General features: G+C 38.4%; 2 protein-coding genes across 2 annotated transcripts in view; both read right to left on the reverse strand.

Annotated features, from left to right (window-relative positions):
- Positions 1-13,587, reverse strand: part of LOC124157036 (scm-like with four MBT domains protein 1) — a 48,712-nt gene extending 35,125 nt beyond the window's left edge. The window contains exons 1-6 of the mRNA XM_046531503.1: positions 13,409-13,587; positions 13,242-13,315; positions 13,038-13,156; positions 9,723-9,951; positions 7,636-7,725; positions 5,422-5,578 (exon numbers count right to left, since the gene is read on the reverse strand). Coding sequence (XP_046387459.1) covers positions 5,422-5,578; positions 7,636-7,725; positions 9,723-9,951; positions 13,038-13,156; positions 13,242-13,315; positions 13,409-13,481 — 742 coding nt within the window. The 5' untranslated portion in view covers positions 13,482-13,587. The remainder of the gene's footprint in view (positions 1-5,421; positions 5,579-7,635; positions 7,726-9,722; positions 9,952-13,037; positions 13,157-13,241; positions 13,316-13,408) is intronic.
- Positions 13,588-15,050: 1,463 nt separating this feature from the next.
- Positions 15,051-24,503, reverse strand: part of LOC124157037 (facilitated trehalose transporter Tret1-like) — a 40,605-nt gene continuing 31,152 nt past the window's right edge. Inside the window, exons 5-9 of the mRNA XM_046531504.1 lie at positions 18,615-18,864; positions 17,898-18,227; positions 15,977-16,158; positions 15,750-15,857; positions 15,051-15,641 (exon numbers count right to left, since the gene is read on the reverse strand). Of these exons, the coding sequence (XP_046387460.1) occupies positions 15,310-15,641; positions 15,750-15,857; positions 15,977-16,158; positions 17,898-18,227; positions 18,615-18,864 (1,202 nt within the window). The 3' untranslated portion in view covers positions 15,051-15,309. The remainder of the gene's footprint in view (positions 15,642-15,749; positions 15,858-15,976; positions 16,159-17,897; positions 18,228-18,614; positions 18,865-24,503) is intronic.

Below are 24,503 nucleotides of genomic sequence, written 5' to 3' on the forward strand. Positions count from 1 at the left end.
TCCAGTTTCTACGTCCGCCACCTTCACTTGCGCAGTCTGGGCCATATGAAGATTACAAATGAGTCGCCTATCCCTCCAATTGACGCCTATTTTCTTGAGAATATCCATAATTTTGTCCAGTCCACCCTATGAAATACTTTTTCAAAATCCACGAAGAAGACAAGCACAACCTGATTATAGTCTAGGTTCCTCTTCACCAGCGACCTCATTACCGCAACTGCATCTTCACTTACCTTTTCTGAATCCAAACTGATCTTCGCCCAAGTAATTGATAGTCCCTTTCTCTATTCTTCTCTCTAATATCCTCAGTACCACTTTATCCTTATTGTTCACTGCCGCGAAATCCTCCCGCCAAGACCCTTCCTCATATATCTTGCGTACTAGTTCGAATAACCTTCTCTTACCATTATAACCAAGATTATTCTGCAGCTCACATGGGATATTATCCACCCACACCTTTCCTAGGTTTCATATCAGGGAGAGCTCCCTCGATTTCCATGTCTTAGAAGCGGCCTCTTCCTTGGCTCAAGATTGCCCACTGCCCCTTCTACATGTTAAATATTTCCTGCCTGTTTACGCTGTCATGCAGATCCTCCTCTTTCCCCATCCATCTACTCTGAACCTCGATTTGCTCAGTTAGCATCCTTCCATTTTTATCATTAATTTTTGACATGGCCGCCAGATAGCAACTTCACCTTGACGTACAACTCGTCTACCTCTCGTTACTTCTGAATCTTTTCCATTTCCTCGCAGTGTCTCTCCTTGTTTTCCGCCAATTCTTTCTCTCTTCTTGGTTTCTCACCGTAATACATGATTAATTTTACTTAGAATTTTCCCTGCACTGTGTCTACATTCTTCCACTCCCTTATCACCGCAATTTATTTTTAGTTTCCTTCGTTATCCAAGTTTTCTTTGCCATACGAATCTCCAGAAGTTTCTAGTAATCTCTCCTGATATTCCCATTAATGTTTCAACGTTCTATTTCCTCACCTCTATTTTTTCACAAGTCTTTTGAATATTACGTTTCGTTTCGTTTACCTTAGGGAGAATGCGCTAGATTTTTCGCCATTCCTAAACGCCTGTTTTACTATTATGTGGTCTTTCTGGTGTATCTCCGTATCCCTTGAACTCTTCCTGGTGGACTTTCGCACTTTAGGATAATTGGACCAGGCCTTTGTGATAAATAACTTGTTTCTCCTGCAATATTTTATTGATTTCTCTCCCCGATTGTTTCGCGTTCCCTAATCCAAAATCTCCTATTTCGTAGCCCTTCCTCCCTCCCCAACTGAGGCGTTATAGTTCCCCATCATTACTTGATTTTTTTTAAACCAGGGATTTCACTTATTATTACTATTACCTCGTCTACTTTTTTCTCCATATGAATGTTAGCGGACTTGTAGACTTGAGCTGCTACTAGGTTGGTAGGTCGTGCCGCAAGCTCTATAACCAGAATCCACATCGCTTACCGGATTTATTAATACCGTTGTCTTACTCAGCTTCCCAATTAATACTGAAGCTACTTTTGAAGTTAACTTTCCTCTCTACCATAACATATAGCCACCATATACATGTGAGATGGGAGAGGTGGAATAAATTCTACCAGCATTATATGTGCAGTTTCTGCGTCAGATTTTGTTTTGTTGGTCTGCGGAGTATCTTGTATATCTGTATTTGTAGCATCTCCGGAGTCACCATAAATATTATCAATTTGTTCATTACCATGTATTACAATGATGCCCGCTATAAGATGGATAAAAATCTTGAGTTATCAGTGCCAGCAATAAAATAAGTTTCGAACAAGGGTGCAATACCACTTCACCAATGCTTTCTTCATGAAAAAAATATGCTTTCTCTTCTTTGCTTTTTACTTACATATTTTATTTTTTCATCTGTTAATGCAATAGGCATGGCGGTACTCTGTAAAGAAAATTTTTAAATCCCTTTTCAAATGCAATTCCCGACAGAAGTCTTTCATGTGAAAACTAACGAAGCATATCTATCGCAAAAATCAATTTTATAATTCTTTTTACTATTTTACTTTTATAAAATGCTACAGAAAAATTAATTAATAAATATCGATGCACGACGGACTCAATCATTTTGGCTATTTTCAGGCCGTATATCGTTATTGGACGTTGTTGCCAATGTTAGAATGGGCGTGAATGTTCACATAATCTAATGTGCGCATAAAAAGTTTGTTGTTAAAATTGTTAAAAAGTTATTTTTATAGGTGCATATGTTCCTTTGCTCTTCTGGAGACGATTACTTATTCTACCAAAGCTTTCAGTTCGAGACGTGAGTAAAAAAAATATAGCATTAAAAAAGATGCTTTTTGCGGCGTATTTACTGCAAATTTTGGCTTCGCAGGTAAATCGACGAAATTGTGTACAAGAAGGTGCACATGTTTTATTAATAATAAGAGATTATAAATAAAATTCTAGAGTAAGGAAGGGCTGCCAGAGGTGGAAGACCAAGTGACAACATCAATAGACACACGAACATCAAGTCAGTCTTCCGCCGCCTACGACCTAAGGCCCTGTGATGTGAACCATAGAGTTATTATACTCTAAGATATGAACGAGCGGTTCAAGATACGCTCATATTAGCTACCCTGTTTTAGCACTTGCGTGATTTGAACTTATATTGTCTCTGAGGAAGCGTCCAGTGCAAGCATATATTCCAATGACTTCTATCCCAGATTAAAAAATTCTTCGGGCAGTTCCAATGCAAGGGAAATATAAGATTATTGCGATAAAAGAAATAAGCATTTGTCATAGCGATTTTATTCCAATTTAACCAGAAGTCCTTCATTCGATACCCGTGAAAATGTAACATTATTTGAAACTGATGCCCATTCTTTCGGTTTGTAAGGCTAAGTTGATAATGATGGAATTTCGAGCGAAATTGTAGTAAAAACCAAGGGTCTAAGGATTGACGAGAGACGAATAAGACAGTGGGTAGATGAGTATCAAATTATCGCATTTTTATGCAGCAAAATATCAAAATATGCGGTGTTGCGTAGATTGAGATGACGGAATCCTTACCTCATTCGTGCATCCTGTTGCCTCTTTCAATAATTATGGATCCCTGAATCAATGATATAGTGTGCGATATGATATTCTGTTTAAGTTTAAAATAATGAAATACATTAAACTAGTCCTATAATATTTTATCTATCTCTAAGTATCCAAAAAGCGACACTCATTCCACTGAAAAATTAGACCATTACCTTGTATGTAGGAACCACGAATTCGATAATGCTGCTATATCTTATGCATTATAACTTACCTATCTAAGTTTCCGTCTCAATTGTTCAAATAGCCAAAAAAGACGTCAGATGTAGAAAAATCTATTTTAGAGACCGTAGAGTGCAAGAGTGGGTTGAAAGAGACCGATTTCCAAAATATTTTCCTGGCAATTGACAAGCACCGTAGAATTAGCATAAGTTTTTTTATGAGTTAAGCAAACCTATTGCAATGCATCATGCATAGTACAAGTTGTCCATGAGTTCTTGACTTGCACGTTAGAAAAAACTTCAATTACAGAAAATTGAAAATTTCGGTAATAGAACACACGGATGTAAATATGCACGCTGGTACACGATGCGTAATCTATGACGTGACACGAACTATCAAGAATTATATTAGTTACATAGTTTTAGGCATTTAAACTAATGAATTTCTTAAAAATAAACATTCGAGACTCACAAATCTAAAGCTAATCTTTTATTTTAACCAGAATTAATATAATTTATCTTATTTTTCGTATAAAATTATGGCAAGGGAGATTGCACCGAAGAGAGGAAAATTTTACTCTTGAAATGTACTGATGTATCAGGGTACAATACAGTACTGAAGCGGATATAAACTGACCAGCGTCATTTGTAGCAATCCTCCCCGCTGTGAATAAACCTGCATTACCGATAGTAAATGTACGAAGTACATCTCCACGCATGTTATGTGGGAAATGCGTCTTAGCTGTATTCATATGTCTTTTTGTAATAACATCGGAACAAAAGATTCACGGAAAAAATCATCATGGTATGGCAGTATTTTGGCAAAAAGATCATGCATTGTTAAATATTATGTGGCGTTCTGCGCGTCTACCGTGAATCAATTCCTGTCCCAGAGCGTGTTGTTGAACTAGATTAAAATTCGGCTCCGAAGCGCGTATCACACGTACAAAAGCAACCCTCCCGCAGCAAGAGCAATATCATAACATTCTACTCGGCGGCTGGGCGGCTGCCGGCGAACTGGACTCCGTGCAAGCGTTGTCCCCGTTGTCCCCCTCCATTTCCCCTTCTCCCGCACGCTGAGACTCGCTCAGTGGTTGAGGGCGATTTGAACGGGAGAATGTTGCTGCCGATGAGAACGCAAAGATAGCGTGCAGAGGTTCGAATAGATTGACTTAGTGTCGCTATTATGAGGAGTATATTATAATGGCATGGATTAATATGAAGATAAAGGATTATCGCTTAAAAAAACTGTAAAACATTTTGGGTTCCGTCATCTTACACGCCGTAGCAGGCAGCCAATTTAGCCGAATTTAGTGTTTTTCCGTGGTCAATATCGCAGCGTGAAAAACGAGAAATGAAAAATTACGACGATCTTTTCAAATATCGATGTTTCTTCTTCGTAAGTAAGCATTCAAATGTTATGAGCATAGAATAACAGAGGCCTCAGACGAATCTGCCCAGACGTCTGCAGCGTAGTTTTTGGTCAAGGTATCCGGGAGCCTTAAATCTGGGTTTATAGCTCATATATGTACTTGGGTGAGTTGCAGTTGACCTTTACCTCGGATGGAAAGACTGGAATTGCCATAAGTGGCTGAAGCATTGCTGTTCCATTATACTTAAGCCCTCCCCTCAGAATAACCATCCCAAATTACCATAGGCAGATTTAGGGGGAGGGGGGTACACGTGCCCCCCTCCCTCCCATCCCCAGAAGATTAAAAAAAAGGACAAGATTAATACGGCTCCAGTATCATTACATTTGTTTAGTTTTGTGTAATCATTAATCAGTAATAGAGTTAAATATAAAGGCTAAAGGCAATGGGCCGAGATGGTACGATGCAAAAGACATAAAATCATTTAGGCGATTGAATGTCATGATAAGATGGAAATACATAATTCGTACTGATTTATCCACTATTGATAGCAAGTTAATGATAAAAAATTATAACCAGTCTAAGTGATATACAATAGAAACTTCTGTTATTGTATCTGTAACTTATTAACATTTTCATAGTGATTACTTTTACATTAAGATAAAGAGTATATTTCATGCAGTAATTGTTGTACTTTCTTAATCCCAAATATGAGAAGACCGTTGCCTGTCACACCATTGTGTCCCTCCCCCCCCCCAGAAAAAAAATCTGGGATCCATCATTGCAAATTACAATGCACTAATGTAAGGCACTCACCTCTCTTTGCAACCCATCCGACATGATATATTCGCTCCGAACAATAGAAGAGCCAGAGAGTAAAATTATTTTTGCTGGTGGCATCTGAAGAATCGCTCTCTATCTTCACAGGAGTTTCATATTCAAGTAACAAACGTCCTCCAACATTACGTTTAATCTGTAAGTAGAAAACATGGATTACCTAAGTAAGCTGATAATAAAAAAAAGGAGGCACCACCTAATTTCATTTAATTTAAATTTATATACCTTCAAAAGTGAAGACCCAACCAAATAGACAGTTTAAAGCCACACTGATACATAGTACACTTATTGTGCACGCACTACCATGGTACGGCTGAGCAATTTTAGACAGACTCTGATGAAGATCATATTTTTTAAACACTATTTTCTCCATGCGCGTTAGAGTATTTTTTTCGCCTGCACTGAGCTGAAAAATTGAAATTTTGGAAAACGAGTAGGGGATAGAATGGAGGAATGGGACAATGGGAGGTGTGGGACAGTTCAAATTTCTCTCTATGGATTGAAGTTTTTCAGCTCTTGCTTTTCTCACATGTATGAGAAGCAGCAGCTCCATTTCCTTGTAAAATGGCTCCTGGCTAACTTCTGTAATTGTGAGTTAAGAAGAGGATATTGGTTTTCACACAAATTTTGGTAACTTTCGCGAGACGCTTTAGCATTTAATTTTTCTTATTTTAACTATGACTTTCTCTCACTGGAAGCAAAGATGAAAATGCATGTCCTTCGGGTATATAAGTGGTCATTTAATAACATCTATTTGTTTCTTAAAGCCTATTAATACCTGCGAAATACAAAATGGTGCTTAAGGGAGGTCTGGGACATCAGATACGTGGGAGGAATAGGACAGAGTCCCACTCCTCCTCGGTACTACTATTTTTTAAGTTTTATTTGATTAGGCATTTTAATTTTTAGTTTTCGGTAACTATGCCTCATAAGTGGAGGGAAAACTCCAGATATGGCACTAGTGCCAAAATGTACTATTCTGGAAGCTGTGAAGATGGTTTGCGATAAAGGCAAAAGTGGGAGAGAGGTAGTAAGAGGAAATATTTCAATAAAAATCTGCATTATCAAGACATGTAATGAAAGCACTTGCTAAGGGACAGAAACAATGAAATTTTTCAAAGTAATCTGACATGTGATGTGGTTTTCCTGACCCATGAAGGATCCATGTAGGAGGATTACATGCTTACAGGTATTTGGATGCATTATGGTCCCACTACTTTCCAAGCAAGAATACTGGCTTGTGAGTATGCAGTGGCTTTGAAGAAAAACATTCCTCATTCATGGGAGACCAACAAGTCTGCAGGGTACCATTTGGAGAAGAGGATTATCTTATGTCATCTGTCACTGATCGACCACTTAATTTTGCAATCATGCTTTTGTGGCATTCCTGGCACTTCCACAATATGCTTGTCAGAATCTATTGGTGTAATTTCAACTCTAGGAAAACCATGATTCATGCAAAAAAGGGGAGCCAATTTAAATTTTGTCTTCCTGCACCAAGGAGACATAAGTTTCATAGAGAAAAAATATATTGTTCTGAAACTGAAATCTCCAATTTTGTTTACGGCATTGAAATAGTGAAATCCTTATTTACATTACTACTACCACCATAAATCATATAAGTATGATCTTAAATAACTACAACTTCTAATCTTCATGTATTTTGAATCAATCATTTGTTTTTCTTGCCATTTTGGCGCATTTGAATTAGTGACCCATTCCACCCAGAACGAGGGAGGAATGGCACAAATTGATGGCTCAGTTCTAACAACACGTATGTATCTCTAAAATAGCAACTTTTCATGAGAGAAAAAGAAATGATTTATATTTTTAATTGCACACTGAAATTAAAAACCAAAATTTCATAAAACTGAAAAAGAAGCACACATTCGCAAACAAAGAGTTGTTTTTTGCTTGAATTTTATTTTTCTTTCCCTCCTCAGTTCCCACGGCCTCCCATCCAGCATTTCAGTAACATTCCCAGTTTTTTATATTTTCTTAAAACATGACAAGCTCCTCTTTTTTTGTACTTCCTCTAAGTTTTTTATCTGCCCTTTCTTGTTGCCTCAAACAATTGCAATATTTTCCTCTAGTTCATATTGCATTTAAAATGATTAGAAACTGAAGAGATTAACCCACGAAACCCAACTCTCAATTAGCAATATAAATAGAGTTCAGAGTGGAGTTACTTACAGTGGCAAACCAGTGATGATGAGCGTTGGTCAGATCTTGAATCTCCAGCTTCATCCCTTCCTTGATTCGATCCACGGGAGTAAACCCATTCTACGCAAAAGAAAAAAGCCAGCTTAGAACTAAATTCATTTGCTCAAACTTCAAAAGAGGCTGATTCCACATGCAGTGAGTTTTAAGCATTGAGCTCAGCAACAAGGACAACGCATAACAAAAAAGCAAACAGGTTATATCATGAAAATGACCATGATAGAACATCAGTAAAAAACTATTCAAGGAAATAACCACTTACTAGCCACCAGTCACCCACAAGTATGAGAATATTTTTTTCAGTTCTTTTTAACTATATTTAAAAAGATTCTACCACTTTTATTTAACCAAAATTTTTCTGACACATGCACGAAAGTTTAACTCATTATCTCCACATATTTTGGTTTTTGTACCCAGAGCTCTTATCTTAGTAAAATATTTCATTGAAAAATTCAAATCGTTTTTTTTTAGCACTATAAATAGGTAATACCAAATAAAACTCTCAAATATATGCTATAATTCCTCAGGCAAGGTCACATCATTACATACATACTTTTAATTTTCACATTTTTTTTTAACAAACAAAGGAAATATTTTTAAAAAATACAAAAATCAAATTTTTTGAATAGCACAATGAAAATGGTGAATAAAGGCAAAATGTTGTGCATGGCTCAATAGGCCCCATAGACCTACTATTGGGGCCAATAATATTCTAAATATCTCTAATGGGCTGATTAACCATACTTATCCTGCCTTTACACCAAAAACAAATTCAAGAAAATACTGAGGAAAAATTTTCAAAGTTGAGATGCAGTCAAATGTTACCCAGGATCTACTTCATCTACCCTGAAGTTTTAAAAGATGATAGCAAAAGTTTTGAGCAAGTAATGCTTCATTAAAAACACAAAATTCAACCGAACAAGCCAGAGGAATGTACCGGCCCTCTTCAGAAAGCTCATCCACGACAGAATGCCTCCATAATTTTAATTATAATTTACCATTTATGAGGTACATCCAGAAAGTAAGAGTACCAATTAGGCTCTTGTGCCGTGGAATTTTTTTCAATAGTTCAATTTTTTTCAATAGTTGGCAAAGCCAGCTTAAGGGCCCGGCTACCCAACAGCAGTTTGCATGGGTTAAGTATTATGCCTTGAGCTATTCCTGACATTTGGCAACACTGAGTGGTGAAGGGGGTAGTCTCTAAACGCATTGGGAATTGGCGACATTCATTAGCACCGAAATTCATATCCTAGAGCCCTCTTATTTGAATTACGTCGATAAGAAATCCTGCTAAATACGCGCTGTCATAAGGTTCATTGTCGCAGAAGGAATTTTTGAATTGGATTGGTTGGGGCATTTCAAACCGACCTGCATACTCTACAGACTAGGTGCCTTCAGATTTCCATCTTTTCACCTTCCTGAAGACTCACATGGGTAGAAAAAAATTTTCAACCGATGACGAGGTGAAACAAGGGCGAGGTCTGTAGGTGGAGGAAGGAGATGGAGGGAGAGTTCAATGAGGAGGGAATCAAAACAGTGGCACCACGGCTTAAAACGGCTGCAAAATCACTGAATCTCAGAGAGAATCAAAAAACTATGATGCGGAAATATAAGTAACACATCTTCAGTGTTATTTAATTAAAAAAAGAAATTCCTTTTTTTATAAAACAAGAAAATTCAGTACCCTCCCTTTCTGGACACCCCTCGCAGTTATGTTCTCTCCAGAGAGTTGGTCCATTAAAACAATCAATTATTCACTTGAGAACTATGCCAACACTGCAGTACACGTTTTTCACCTTCATAAAAGCTTCTTCTGTTTTTAATGTAAAAATCATTAGTTTACAGTGAATAATCACTTTGCTTTACAGTAATCTATGATTTCCACAAAAAAATTGAATAACCCCCGATGAAGGTGAATGAATACACCCAAACATTGGTGTGATTCTGAGGTAAAGAATTATTACTTTTGATGACCAAGACCCCGGGGAGAATTCCTTGAGTTGGGTTGTCCATTTCTCAGGGACTGGTATACCGCAATTCGAACATGAGAGCAAACTTACACCCGATAAAAGATGGGGTGGAACACTCTTCACTCCCTCCAGGGTTCCGCCTGGACCAAATAAAGGTGCAACATCCTTGAACTTCTCAGCCAGGTCGTCAGGAGGAAGAAGTTTAGCAGGGTCGCCATCAGACTGAGAAGACACCCAGCCCAGTGGGTGCGCACTTACTTTGGTCAAGTCATACCAGAAATCCTTTGTGCGATCATCTTCGTGGCCTTCATAGCGTAACCTGGAATGTTTTCATCATGAATCCTGTCAAATATGGGAATATAGGTGAGGGGTTCCGAGTCCCAACCCCCTCCCAAAAATTTGACAAATCAAAAATTTCAGAACTAAACAAAGATGTCATCAGAAATTAGAATAATTCAGGGTTACCTAATTCCATATAATCTTCATTTTTCAATTTACTTACTCATCACTGATTTCCAATTGGAATTTCCACAATTTCCCTGATTTTAGTAAATGAGAAGCCTGTCAGTTAATAAGGTTTTTTTTGGCACTACCCTATGCAGCCCGGCCAGGATAGCCCACCTAGCCACCAAAAAAAGCTACAATCTGTGCATAAAAGCACAATTTTAACATATTTTCTGTGTCCCTGGAGTATTTCCTTGGCCATATCTAATTTCAATGTATTTTAGTCCAAATTTTTACTCATCTATTCTCCCTCATCAGTTGGAACCCTTTTGATTCAAGTTCTGGAAGGGATAAATTTTTTTTTAATACTGGTGGAGACACACCCCCTCTTAAAGTGGGGGTAACCGCAGACCTACCCAGATGGTGGGTGGTCCTGGAGTATCCCCTCAACCAAATTCCTGGCTATGCCAAGGATGGTTAAGAATGGAAATTTAATCTCCCCTCAACAAATAGATAGCAGAAAGTATGGAACCCACTCAGTTGTCACAATTAAATAAAAAGATGCCAGAATGGAAAGGTAGAAGTGGACAGGATCAAATTGACGCAAAATAGTGAGAAGGAACAGATGAGACAAAAATTGCAGAGCAACAGAAAGATTACCGAGGGAGCCATATAATCTCATCTCTTCCCTTTGATAAAAAAAACGAGAAGCTTACAAGACCACCATCATAAGGGAGAGACTGGTAACAAGTTAAAATAAACCTGCAGCAGGATGTCCAAGGTACCCATGGAAAAATTCCCTGAGATTCGCAGGTTTTCCAGGAGAATTGCTATATAATACTGGGTGCTATCTAGTTCTAAACGTTTGGCTAAATATTACACACTGGATAGAGAAAACTGGCCACAGGAATAGTTGTCCAGTTTCTAATTCAGTGTGTAGGACTTTGAGATTATTTACAACTGTTACACCTGCTGGAAACATAATGAAATACACTTTTGTATGTTCCACAAGAGTTTTTAATCCCGACCTAGGTTTCGGCAGTACACACTGTCATTATCAAGGTGAATATACAAACATTTTGCGAGCTTATATAGCTTAGGGAGAGGGGGTTAAGGCAGGGAGGAGGTGGTGATGGTGGGAGAGGAAAGCTAACGAGGAATAGTTTCCTCAAGGTCAGTGGGTTTACTTGCCGAGTCCAGCAGAACTGATAATAAAGGGGAGGAGTTGGAGGGGTACAAAAGGTCGTTAACCACCCTTACATTTTTGTTTCGACAGCGTTACGTTTTTGTGTATTCACCTTGATAATGACAGTGTGTACTGCCGAAACCTAGGTCGGGATTAAAAACTCTTGTGGAACATACAAAAGTGTATTTCATTATGTTTCCTGCGAACAAGTTCCACCAAATATCGCCATCCAACCTTAAGCTGTTACACCTGCTAGCTATTCCAATAAATTTAGTTTCCAAAAACCATCTACATATTCTATAAAACTTCAGCTCACATATCAACAGATGAGGATGAAAACAGCACAGGTATTATCACACTATCCTGATCTTAACAAATAATATCATGGAGGACACTCTTACCAACCTCCTCCAAAAGATGTCAAACTTAAATGTTCTCAACGTGGCAGTGAAATTAACATCATGAAATATTCTAGATAGGAACTGCAGTGACCTAGAACATAAGCCCAATAAACTCCTAAGCAGTTTCCCATTAATATGAGGCATAAAAATATGAGCAAATGAAGAATATCAAGTAAGCCACTATCCTAATAAAAAATCCTCCATTTGGAATGGTATCAAATGAGGTGCTTCCAATAAAGGGATTTAGATTCTGGGAAAATAAAACCTCAAATCTGATAAGTAAAAAGAATCCAAATTTTTTGCTTTACTTAGGGTGTTTTCTTTTTAATAATTTTAAAATTATTATAAAATATTAAAATCCTCCCAGGCAATGCAACACATCCATGAGTTAATCCAGTCCTATTACTTTTCAGACATTTTAAAGAAACTTTTGGATGAAAATGTGATTAAAATTTTTCCCTGCAGGATAATGTAAGTTAAGTATAATTAAATATCTATACGTTTATTACCGCTTTAGAGGCAAGGGTGTGCACGGAAAATAATATGCTAAGGTGATCGTGCAGAATTCTGAGAACTCAAAAAAAAATCCTTTAAATCATTTCAAAACTTTTCGAAAAATATTGCAATTTTCCGTCAGATAATTCACATAATATACGCAACGGAATGATTAACCAACAATTAAAAATATTATAATCGAATTCCGATAAAATTATCTAGAAATAGGCGAAACTCGACAGGAACATAAAATTGTAAACGAAGCCATCCATTAATATATGCAATGAATACGAAATGCACCTAGGAAAAGGAAGCATTCGTGAAGATGAAGTATTTTGATGCGTCGTGGTTTCTCCGCGAATATGAATATCGTCAATTAATTTTCAGACTATAAAAGGTTCTCTGTTATAAAATTCTGGCACCGTTGAGAATTTCATATTTTCCACAATATGACCTGATAAAAAAAATGCGTAAAATAGCTCTTTTAACGAGTTACAGAATTAATCTTGATGCGAACAAAAAAAAGCAATCCGCCACCTTCATTAAAAGAGGTCAAAGGTTATTTCCAAAATCACTAAAGTAAATGTAGCGGAAGAAATTTTATGCTAATGGAAAGATCAAGTGATCAACGGAAACAATAATCAATGGTTCGACAGCATATCGCCACAGCATAACTCCACAGTTCTAAGATCGTGCGGAAGACGGAAAAAAATACTACGCGAAATTTCCAAATGCTTTTCAAACCATAGATACGGTGATAAAATATATCTGAACCCTTAACTTCATTTTTCACACAAAGAAAATGGAAACGGCAGGCTGTACTTAACACGAGAAAAATAAAAGTAATCAAGTTACAAACAATTCTGAAACCATATTTACCTAAGCAATGGACCACACGTCATTACGATAGTCGCAACCCAGTAATTATTTGGGTTATTCTTGTGAGGAACTTCCAACTTCATTCCTTCTTGAATGCCACTTTGAAGGCTCTGCTCCACCTGAGAATCATATTTAATTTTATTATTGTACTTCACCTACGAAAAAAATTATCGCTTTGACTTTAATTAGAAAATTGACACTTACATGCTGGAAAAGTACTCCGGGAACTTCGACCGAATTAGTCACTTCTAAATAATCTTGCCACATGAAAATATCATCTACGGAAAACAATAAGCAATTTAATGCAAAAAATAACTTTATGAAATGTAAGCAATAATATTATACAAGGAGCTGACTAAGAGTGAACGCACCTTCCTCGGCGGCTTTAGTTTCCATTTCTTCACACTCTTCCTTGCCAATTTCCTCCGCTTTATCTTCAGACATTTTTCTCTCATTTAACGCGCTAAGTAGACGTCCCGATAACTTTTCCTATATTTCAAGTACTGCGATTAATCAAGCCAGACCAAGCGCGAAACTCCATTGCGGGATGAGAACAAGTGATAAGCGTTAAAAAACTTGAATGCCGTGTATCGCGAAAATTTTCATGAACAGCAAATTTCCTACGATAATACTACATAAGTAAAGACTATTTGCTTGGGGGAGTATTTTTCTGGAAGTAATTACTCACAATTATGATCTTTATATACTAGATAGAGACGAATAAGCGTTAAAATCAATCTTAACACGAGCTTATCGGCATCTTAGTAAGAGAAATTTACGAGAGCAGTCTAAGCGTAAAAGCGTATCTTTTCAAATTGAGAAATCTTTTACACTTTGTATTTTATCTCGTTAACTTACTTTTTTCTCCAAATAAAACACTAAAATTGTGAAACATTGTATTTTTGATAGATCAATTATGAAAATTCACAGTTTTTGCTTAGTTTAGCTCAGAGAAATATGAGTCCCGACGTGTCTCTTGACCGAATGTTTTATTTAAATAGTGGTTCCGTGTTTTCCTGCACAATAAAATCATTATCCTTTATAAACCAGCTTTCACTTGATTTTACTATGTGAATGAGCATTTTTATAAATTCGATGAACTTGTTTTGTACTTTTGTCTTGCTTTGAATTCTAATTATATCATAATGTCAAGAGATTCATTGGGTGTGAGGAAAATCAAAGAACAGTTTTTACCGATTTTGTTTTATTAAAGGAATGTTATTTCATTACAAATCCAGCATAAATTATATGCTTCTATCCTCTTCAATTATGGGCAAATATACCCTCAAAAATATAATATCATATTTATGTTTACATAAATATACCTATTTTTTACCTTTTTTGGGCAAGGTATTGAAATATATATATTTGAACAATTTTATGTGAACAATAGAATAAATGCCAAGGAAACAAGTAAAGATAGCCTTAAAATAGCTTTTGAATTGATTAAATCTCTATAGATTTAAAATCAGATGATTTCTTTGAATGCTCCATTCAGAGCATAGCATATGTTAACATTAACACATAGCATTTCTACACTTGATAATAAATAAGCTATAGTGGAGCCACTATTGAGGCATTATGGGCAATACCTTGGGGCAACCAAATGTTGCAAAGGCCGCTGATGAATCAAAAACAAAAAGTGATCTAATTGCTGAGTTGGAGAACCAAAAGGATTTGGCTACACGAGTGCCAATGGAACACATGGTGTCAATACAGTCTAAGTCGGTAGATATAGATCCTCTGTATGATGCTACGCACTGTACATGGTGGCTACCTGACCCACAAAATACTCAAAGGAGCCTTCAATGTATTTTAATATTTACAAAAGGGCACTTACATACATCCAATTAAAGTCAGTGCAGTATAGGACAAGGTTCCTTGATGGGCTAGTCTTGCTATTTGGCTCAGGCTCCATCAAGAGACCAGCCACATCACCAATTAAAAAATCAGTCTTCATTAAATTGATGAGATGAAGGAAACTGTGGAGATAGTTATTTTTTATGTATGCAATTAGAAATGTTCAGTCAAGAAATTAACTTTACGAAAACCTTCGTGATGACATTTTTGAGAGAAAATTTCCTTCTTAATTTTTCTAACATATACCTATTGGCTGGAGCAAAGACTCTTTTTTAGTAGAATTACTTCATCATGAAATGAACACTATGAAAACCATATTATAATTACACTTTAAGATTGAAGATTTCCTGTTTAACTTCCACTTTGTTCTCACTCTGCACACACTGGTTGTAGCACAGCTATTCTTATAATATCACCTATTAATATTGTTAACACCATCATTCTTGTATTTTACATCTGACCATGCATTCCATCCCAGCCACCATCTGCTTTTAGGGCTGAGCTTGCCACTAAAATGATTTTCTATCTCATGAAGGCTACGCCCAAGAGTTTCCGGAATGCAGAGCAAAAGGAAGACCACTCCAACAAAGGAAGAAGCTGAGAAAAAGAGGAATAGTGATTTGGTGCCACCGATTGCATTCTGTGCCTCTGGGAAACCTTTAACGGCCCCAAACATGAATGCATAAGCAATGCATACTGAAAGACCTCCACCTAGTCCTCTGGCTTCAGCTGGAAGGAGTTCACCTGGGGACATTGAAAAATAGTCCATCAAAATTATGATGAAATTTAATCTGAAATTGTAATGTTATTATTACTACTATTGTAGTTTTCTTTGCTATAAAATTGACTGACCAATCAATGTCCATGGAATGACCATAACACCCAAAGCTGATGTACAAACGTGAACAAGGACAAATGCTGATGCAATCCACGTTGATGATCCAGAAGGTGAACTCAACTCTAGAAATTGAAATTAAATACTTATTCAAATGGTATTATGAAATCTTTTCAACTTCCAATGAAATATCAAAGTGCTAGATGGTAATAAGTAATTTGGCAATAACTTTTACCAATTTTACCTGTACTCCCACCGCTAGTATCCAGGACACCAGATGACAGGGAAGCGATACACATGCCTATACCAGACACTGCACACAGTGATTTTCGGCCAATACGTCTTGACAAAACAGCTGCAACTACACTTGCTATCAGGCGGATACTTCCCAGCAAAATGAGAGCTATAGCTTCATTCGCCTCATCCCTGAAATGTAGAGGAATGTGAATTAGACTTTAAGATTAACAGAGCTCGAAGAGCATGCAACCGGGGGAAAACCCACAAGGCAGCAAAAGGGGTGTCCACGGGCTTCACCCTGGATTTGAAGCCAGGAACCTTTGGTAAGTAAAAGGCATGATGCTCAACCCCATGGGCAAAGCCATATAAATGCCTTGTTATCTCAGAACCAACTTAAGCATTACATACCTACCCAGCAGTCAAGAGCAGGTTCAAGTCTACAAAGAAGTCATTGCAATTTATAATCAAAAGGAAAACATAAACAGGGACTCTGTTTACAGCCTGAGCAGTGCCTTGAAACTGGTGCTGAGAGAAATTGAGAATATAGGAGAACGGAAAACATGTGGAATAATGTGAGCCAAAAAGGTGTTATTAAAGTGCATGACACTCTTGACTCCCATGACACTCTTTCTTTCACTGACCATAATCATGAGACACTTGACCTGTTGCTCAGAACCAAATCAAGCATTAGACGTCAAGCTCTTCAAAAATGGAAATATTTTTCCAATGACTTAAATATCACATTAAAATCACCAAGGAAGAAAACATAAATGATCAATTAATAAAATTATATAAAATACGAATATTCCCCTGAGATTGACTGCAAAGTCACTATTTTTCTTGTAATGGAGCTGAAGGAACTAACACTTTACCAAATTAATTTTCAGATGGCAATACATAATGATAACATGTTTGTATCACTAAAAATCAATGTAGAAGCAGCATCAAAATTTGAAATAACTTAGTGGTAATTATTTAAAACTCATTAGAAATAAAAATGAATCCTTTTATTCACTTTCAATTCTGGTATAATTTTAAAAATAAAGACACCAATATTATTCCGTTTCTTGATCCATCCATTGTTGAGGTTTTCAATGGTCTTAACCCTTTCACAGATTATTGGATGGAGTGGCATAACTAGGAATATGCTTTGGGTGAGGATGGGGTTTGGCCCTTGGGGGGTTGTCCCAACCACCAGGCAACGAGGGTTCGTCACCAAACTCGAGATACATTCAGTGACTCGTCTCAAATTATGGTATTAATAAATGATCTTTAACTTTAAGCAGATGCAGATGCAAAAGGAAAAAGAAAATTTACTAATAAGAAATAAAAATTTCCACCCAGAGAATAATAAATACCTTATCATGAGTTGTCCACGACCTAAAATCCCCACAAAATTCTGGTCTGCATCTACCTTTGTCTGTGCTATCTCTTGCTTCTTGAAGTTTATTACTCCGGTACACCTTATTGTTAGGGCAAAAACCAAATAATGAGCAATTTTTCCGGAAATGAGATTTCCACAAACACTTGAAGCACCTCTCCCCCATTATAGGCAGACATTTCTTTTTCCAAAAATAAGTTCCAAAGAAGGTGAGCAGGCATTGTTGAAAACTTACCTTCTACTCTCTGAGTACAAATGCCATTATCTTTTTCTAACTTTTCTAGAAAATTTACTTTGGTTACCATCTGGTTCTGGCAATCATGTCTTCCATTATTGATATTTTAAATAAATCGTAATCCGGCACTGAATTCTCAGTATCGCCTAGGTCTAGTTGGGCACTATGCATGCTATGAGCTTACTTTCCCCTCCATTCCACACATTTCACCTCCCCTGCTCTACTCATTCGGAAGCGTAGGTATAGCAAGCTTCCATAATGATTCTTAAACGTGCACTTTGCTTCTCACTGAGATGAGAGGCTCTGACCCACCCGGTGGCTTTGCCGGCTAGGCCCCGGAGCACGTCGACTGCGTAGAAGACGATGACGTATGTGCCCGAGAGTTGTTGGAGGAGCAGGAGCAGAAGGAGCAGGAGGAGTGGCCGACGAGAGGCGCGGCGCGTCAGGATCTGCACCAGCCCCCAGCTGCCGCCGCCGCCCCCCTTCAGAGCCGCACCCCGCTCCGCAGCCTGCAGGCGCAGCCGCCTCAGCGCCTCTGCAAAGTGCGCCTCGGATGGGTTCAGCCTCCTCAACACCTTCACGGCATCCGACGCTCGACCACCGCCCTCCGAAAGGTCACCCTCGGGTCCACCAACTGGCTCGCTACGAGCAGCGCCCAATTTGAAATGGGAAAAATAGGCGCGTTACAATGGGCGAAAGGAAGAAACACCGATCATGTAAACAGCTGAAGCGTTGCTAGGGCAAACTACTGGTACCAACCTACTCTGAGGTACCAACACGGTTCCCAACAATACCTATAGGTTCCCGGAGAAGGCGTTAGCCATTTCTCATATCATTGATAGGTGATGCAATGGGGCGTGAGATCCGCCATGTTGTTCTACCTTTCATCAAGCAGAAACGCGCAGGCTCTTATGATAAAATGCTCTCGAGAGTAGTTATACTTTTGGCTCACACATTAAGTAATATATGCCAAGGTCGTCGCAAGAGACCACTTCTTGCTACTTTAACTTCAATAGATATAATACGCACATGGTGTGTAGGGAACGGAAGAGCATGAGCCAGTGTGGAGACTCAGGGGGCGTAGTGAGGGCCGCGAGAGAGATGATCGCGAGGCCGAGGGAGGACCATGCGACCCAGCGCCAAGAGGGCAGAACGGCGGACGCCGCGTAGGCCGCTAACACCCCCAGGGACACGGCCACGCTGTTGAGGCAGAGAAGAGCGGGACGAAGGCGCGGGTGGGCGCACTCCGACACGTACACCAGAGCCACCGTCGTCAGACCTGCGAATTAAAAAGGACGTCTGACAGGTCTATTACCCATTGGTTTGGTCGAAGTCTTAACTGATACTGTGGTTAATCCAGATAAAATTCTGAGCTCATCCTGTCTGTCCAGGGGCCTTGCAATCAGCCTAAGCATGCAGTGTAATGAGTTCATGCATTACATCAATCGTAGTCTCAGCAAAGCTTTGAGCAGTCATCAACAGATCCCTTATGCTTCCCAACACTATCTTGCAAATAGATATTTTTTAGATTTGAAAATATTTAAGCAAAGATAATATAACATATCCAACTTCACCCTCGTGTTTTTTTTTGCGCAATATGTGCCTTTTGAATGTATTTTGGTAAATTTAAGTGTGAAGTTGCAGCAGCATTGCATGTAAATAATCTAGAGAAGAGCTATTGCTCCGAAAAATATCTCAGAACTAAAAATTTCTCAGGGTCCCTATTTTTCAAATCGGATCTGAAGTTGTTAACTTTATTGTAAGGAGCACAGTGTCTACCACAGTAACGGATACAGAAAAAACTGAAGGGAGGAGGGGCGCAAAAGATATTTTGAGCTACCTATACTTTTATCGTACCTAATGAAAAATAATGAAGTTACATGCACATTTTAAGATAGTTTTATTTCAACTGATTATACGCATATACAGGACAATTCTATCTTATGATATAAAAAAGTTACAATTTCGGTTCTGCAATGTTCGGCGATGCGGTCAGCCCCGCGAGGAGGGGGGGGGACGCCCCCCATATGTATCCGCGACTGATCTACAATCGGGCTCTCCATTGGACTAGATCGGCATACATAGTATAAATCAGCAAAAATTAAGTGATTACTGTGAATTGTTCCAAACTGTTTCCTGTTTGTCGCTGCTATATTTTCTTTTCTTCGCCAAAAAGAAAAAAGTGATGATATAGAAAAGTATTTCGGATTTTCCGCCGGTTGATGTTTTCCATGTCTCCCGACGTTTCGAGCAGCGACTTGATGTTCATCCTCGGGGGATCTTCCGAACGCCATTTCAAATTTACCATTAACATTCGTCTACAATGGGATTTCTAAAGCCAAATAATTTGTATATTATAAATACACTAATCGTAATCAATGCCTTTCGTTTTCTTTGATGAAGGAAACTACCGTATTCATCAGATGCTGCATATGAAGCGTGTTTCTCTATGGGAGCGAGGCAAGGACGTTGACGTCTAGAAAGAGTTGTGAAGAGTGGATGAATCCGAAATGTGGTGCTACCGAAAAATAATGAGGGTAAAGTGGATCGACTGTGTTATGAGGAAGTGCTACGAAGAGTGTGATGGAAAATAAGTCTTCTAAAAACCTTAAAGCAGAAGACAGAGCAACTTAGTTGGCCAATTATGAGGTGTGATAGCCTGATGAAAACAATCGTAGGACAGGTGGAAGGGAAGAAGGGCAAGGGACAACCCCGAATGAGTTACACGGAACAGGTCATGAAGAATATAAAAGAAGATGTACTTCACTGTGAAAAGGCTAGTGGATAGAGGAGCTGCATGACATTACGATATGAAATTTAAATATCCAAATAAATAAATATAATATTTAGAAATATCGAAAAATGGAGTGTTAGAGGTTAAGAGCCCTTGGGCACTCAGCACATGTATCGCGGACAGTCGCCACAGGGAGCAAAATTTCGGGGGGATATAGAGAGAGGGTGAAGCCCCCATTTGGTCACGTTCCTGCCGTGATAATGACGCAGTAGATGCCGAAACCAGCAGGGAGAATATACATTGAGTGACAAATCACAAAGGCAGGGGCGCAGCTAGGAATTAAGGCTAGGGGGGGTTTAGGTGCAACGAAATTCGGGGTGTGTGGAGGTATGGAATACCCTCCAGGATAAGCGATAAGTGCGAGATTAATAAATTGCGGAATTTAAACTGTTCAAAATGGTGAGTTTTACGGCTTTCTGAAGGAAAATTTATTAATCCTTACACTATTCTATTTGTAATATCAATCCAATTAAGTAAAATGGATTAAACTTAAAAATTTCTCTGAGGTCTGGGGGGTGGGTTTATCCCCAAAACCCCCCTCGCTGCGCCACTGCAGAAAGAAATTACTACTCTCATCATTATATGGGTTAATTCCACAAATTTGAGCCAACAAGTGCAGAACCATAGCAAAATGCGGATAGTGTATGGTTTTTAACTGCGCGTACTAAAGAAAACAAAGTGTGGTTAATCTATATATCCGCCGTGCACTCGGCTGGAAAAGAGTAACATATTTGTGTTCCGATTTTATTGCCTTCCGTCTTCATTATGTTTGATTATTCGGCAGTGGCAGGGGTCGCTTCCAATTGAGTCTCGTTAAGCGAGTGACCAGCGGAGAGAGAGAACCGCTCTCTAACATAAGACACGATCAGCCACCGATGATCGTCTGCTGCCCGCATCGAAAAAGAGCAACCAATTAGACTCTAAATATAGCGACCAGGGAAATTCCGAGGCACTTAAAAGCATTCAGAGTGTATCATATGATTTATCAAATTCATAGCTTTTAAATGCTATTCCTAGCTATTACAAACATTATAATTCATTAAATTAGGAAAAAAAGTGGATCGCATTCAGGGATGCCGACTTACAAAAAATATTGGGGGGCCCAAACCGGGAATCTTGCCCCGGGAAATTTTATAAGTATTGAGTTCTAAGTTTTTTAAGCATTTTTTATTTTAGCTTAAACTAAGATAAAGGCTTCTAACTGAGCAGTGCCTGGAATGCCATTATTAATCGCTCATCCGCACACAACAATAACGGCAACCAGGGATATGAATAAATAAATAAGTACCGTAAAAAGTACCATTAATAGTAAACCCCTGAAGACGATGGCAGACTCAGCCATTGAAACGTCGGGAGAATTAACCCAATACCACACCCGGTGGGAATCCCGAGTAATTTTTCATCAATCTATACGCCAGGAAAACCTAAAATTTTACATGGTGAGTTTTAAGTTTTTTAAGCATTTTAGAAGAGTCATATGATCTACATTAGAGCCCTGATAACTCGAATCTCGATATCTGGACACTCCGGGGAAAATCGACAAGCCTGACACATTTTTTCCCCACACCCATAACGAATTTTTGAGGGGTCTCGGGCCCCCACAGGCCCCATGGAGTCGGCGCCACTGCTGCATTGTACTCATCACCACGCCGCGGACATTATTGAAAACCGATTAAAATGCGACCGAAGTGGCAACAGGAATCAGCCTTCTACGGGAAGAAATTGAGCCTCCTCTATCCAGTCCCCTGGATACAACCCCAATCCAATCTCCATTGCGCTCTTCCCACCTTCAACTGTGAACATGCGACCGTGGGATAAAATGCTACCCCATTGAAGTCACTTTTATTGAGCTGAAATAACAGACGAATCACTGACTCAAGCGTGGATTCAAATCAATTTGTTTTTCATTTTGAGTGTGATAGATTTTTGTATAATAACAGAACTAATTGGCAAGTGAAAAATTATTGACGTACTTTCGTAAAACCAACAGATTAATTCAACAAATAAATCTAACATACGATCCCTGCTTTTACTCACAATCTTCTACACTTAACTACGCAATTGGAACTGGTCTGATGCACTTAACAATGTTTTAGTGCTCGACGGAACGCGTAATAAATTAAGTTGAAATTTGTGGAATGTCTACTTTAATCAATGGCTACTGCCCGCCGATAAGATAAGCCGATCAATCACAAAGGTAAAAAGTTGAGTTCTCGTACCAGATAATGGCTCTTTTTGATCTCTTGCACTCAACGGCGCCAATAAACGGAATGTCTCTGCATACTATCAAAACATGTATAAACAACAGGTTTTTTACGACTGTCGCCGTTCTCCTGAATTCAGATTCTATTTCTCTCTGTCATGACACACTTTTCTTCTCCAATTCGTCTTGTTTCCTTATCTCTCTGCATTCCTTGAATTCTCCAATTCACTCTTGGTCTTCTTCTTTTCAGCTTCTCTGGAGGTCTCCAATCTGATCTTTGCTTGATCCATCTGGTGTCATCCCATATGTCTGCTAATTGAATGTTATACTTCCCTACTGGTTAATTCTTTATTTGCTTTTATATTGTTATTGTATTGTGTCTAATTCATGTATGTCATTGTTAAAAGTTTCACTGTAAATTTGCGTCACGGCTGTATGTGAAATTTACTTAAATAAATAAATCCATCCTATTGACATGGTCAAACCAGAGTGGTTGCTTCCTCTCAACCTCATAAAATTGATCTTTACCAATTCCATCATCTTCTTTATTGCATCATTTCTTAATTAATCGAGTCTACTCTTTCTGCAACGCCTTCAAATGTAATCTCTCACGGTCGTCAACTGCCTGTTTCTGTTTTCCCCCCTTAGGCGTTAAAACGAATAGAATATGTACACAACTTCCACGCTTCTATGATAAAGGAGCCCAAGGTACATCACTTGCCCCTGTGTCATATAAAACTTTGTTCAAAGAAAAGTCAAAGTTCATTTCACGCAGACATTCACATTCGCTGCTCTAATGCTATTGATGGACTTCCGTCATTATATTTAATCTTTGTGTCATGAGTTCTCGATCCCAAATTTTGAATCAATATTTGATCTTTGTGAGATATTACTGTTTGCTTTATTTTTCTCTTCGAGAGTTTGATGTGCTGCGACGTATTGAAAACAGACACGTGTGTAAAACTTTGGACCTGCCTATCCCCTGCAAGTCAACACCGCATTGTTGTCGAGAAAATGAGGCCGCCATGTGATTGTTCTATGAAAAATAAATAACACGTAACTGCTCGTAAAAGCTGACTGATGTCTTGCGTAAATAATCAATTGTAATGAAAGAGCTAATTCGGAGGAATAACTGGTTCATATGAATAATGAGCGAAAAATTAAGAACCTGACAAAAAAATTAGCTCCATTAGCTATTATAAGATAAAATTTACGCTTACTGGATGCCATGTATAATTTTTTTCTGGTGAGCTAACAGCCGACTACGACACACAATGAATTAAAATTGAGTTAAATCGTTCCCTTCGCTGCAAAAGGTGTCTTTTCCGGATCTTGCTTCTCCATTCTATTATTACATCCATGCAATTTCCCATTTCGAGATAATTTTTCAACGAACTTGACAACTTTACTGCCATTGACCCATGGGATCTAAACTCTCACCACAAACTTTGTTTATTGCCATTAATTCTATAAAGGGGCGTAGATTTAACCCGATTTACACCATGATTGTTCAAGTGGAAATGAAGGTTCACTTTATGCCGGCATCTTGGCATGCCGAACGCTCTTTGGCCCGAGCTAGATTACAGTCCTTGCGAAATAGACGACTTTGGGATTAATTTATTTTGTAAAACCTGGTTGTCGCGTATGGGAGGGCAGCACTAGAGTCCTCTACATTGAATAATCATAACTACGAAGTGGAGTCGTCGAATCCCACCATTCCCATTACAGATTGCGGACTGCGTTGAAGCATAAGAGCCGTCGAGACGTGTGGAGTTCGTTTATTGCCAATGTTCCAGTTTAAAGTTACGAGAAATGGACAATTCATCAGAAAAAATATATTTCTAATAGATCCACAAATGAGTTTTAGGGTTGGCATTACGTTTCCAACGTTCCCGCAACGGTCGCGCTTCAAATATTTGTA

Source organism: Ischnura elegans, chromosome 4 (genome assembly GCF_921293095.1).
Source record: "Ischnura elegans chromosome 4, ioIscEleg1.1, whole genome shotgun sequence".
NCBI lineage: Eukaryota > Metazoa > Arthropoda > Insecta > Odonata > Coenagrionidae > Ischnura > Ischnura elegans.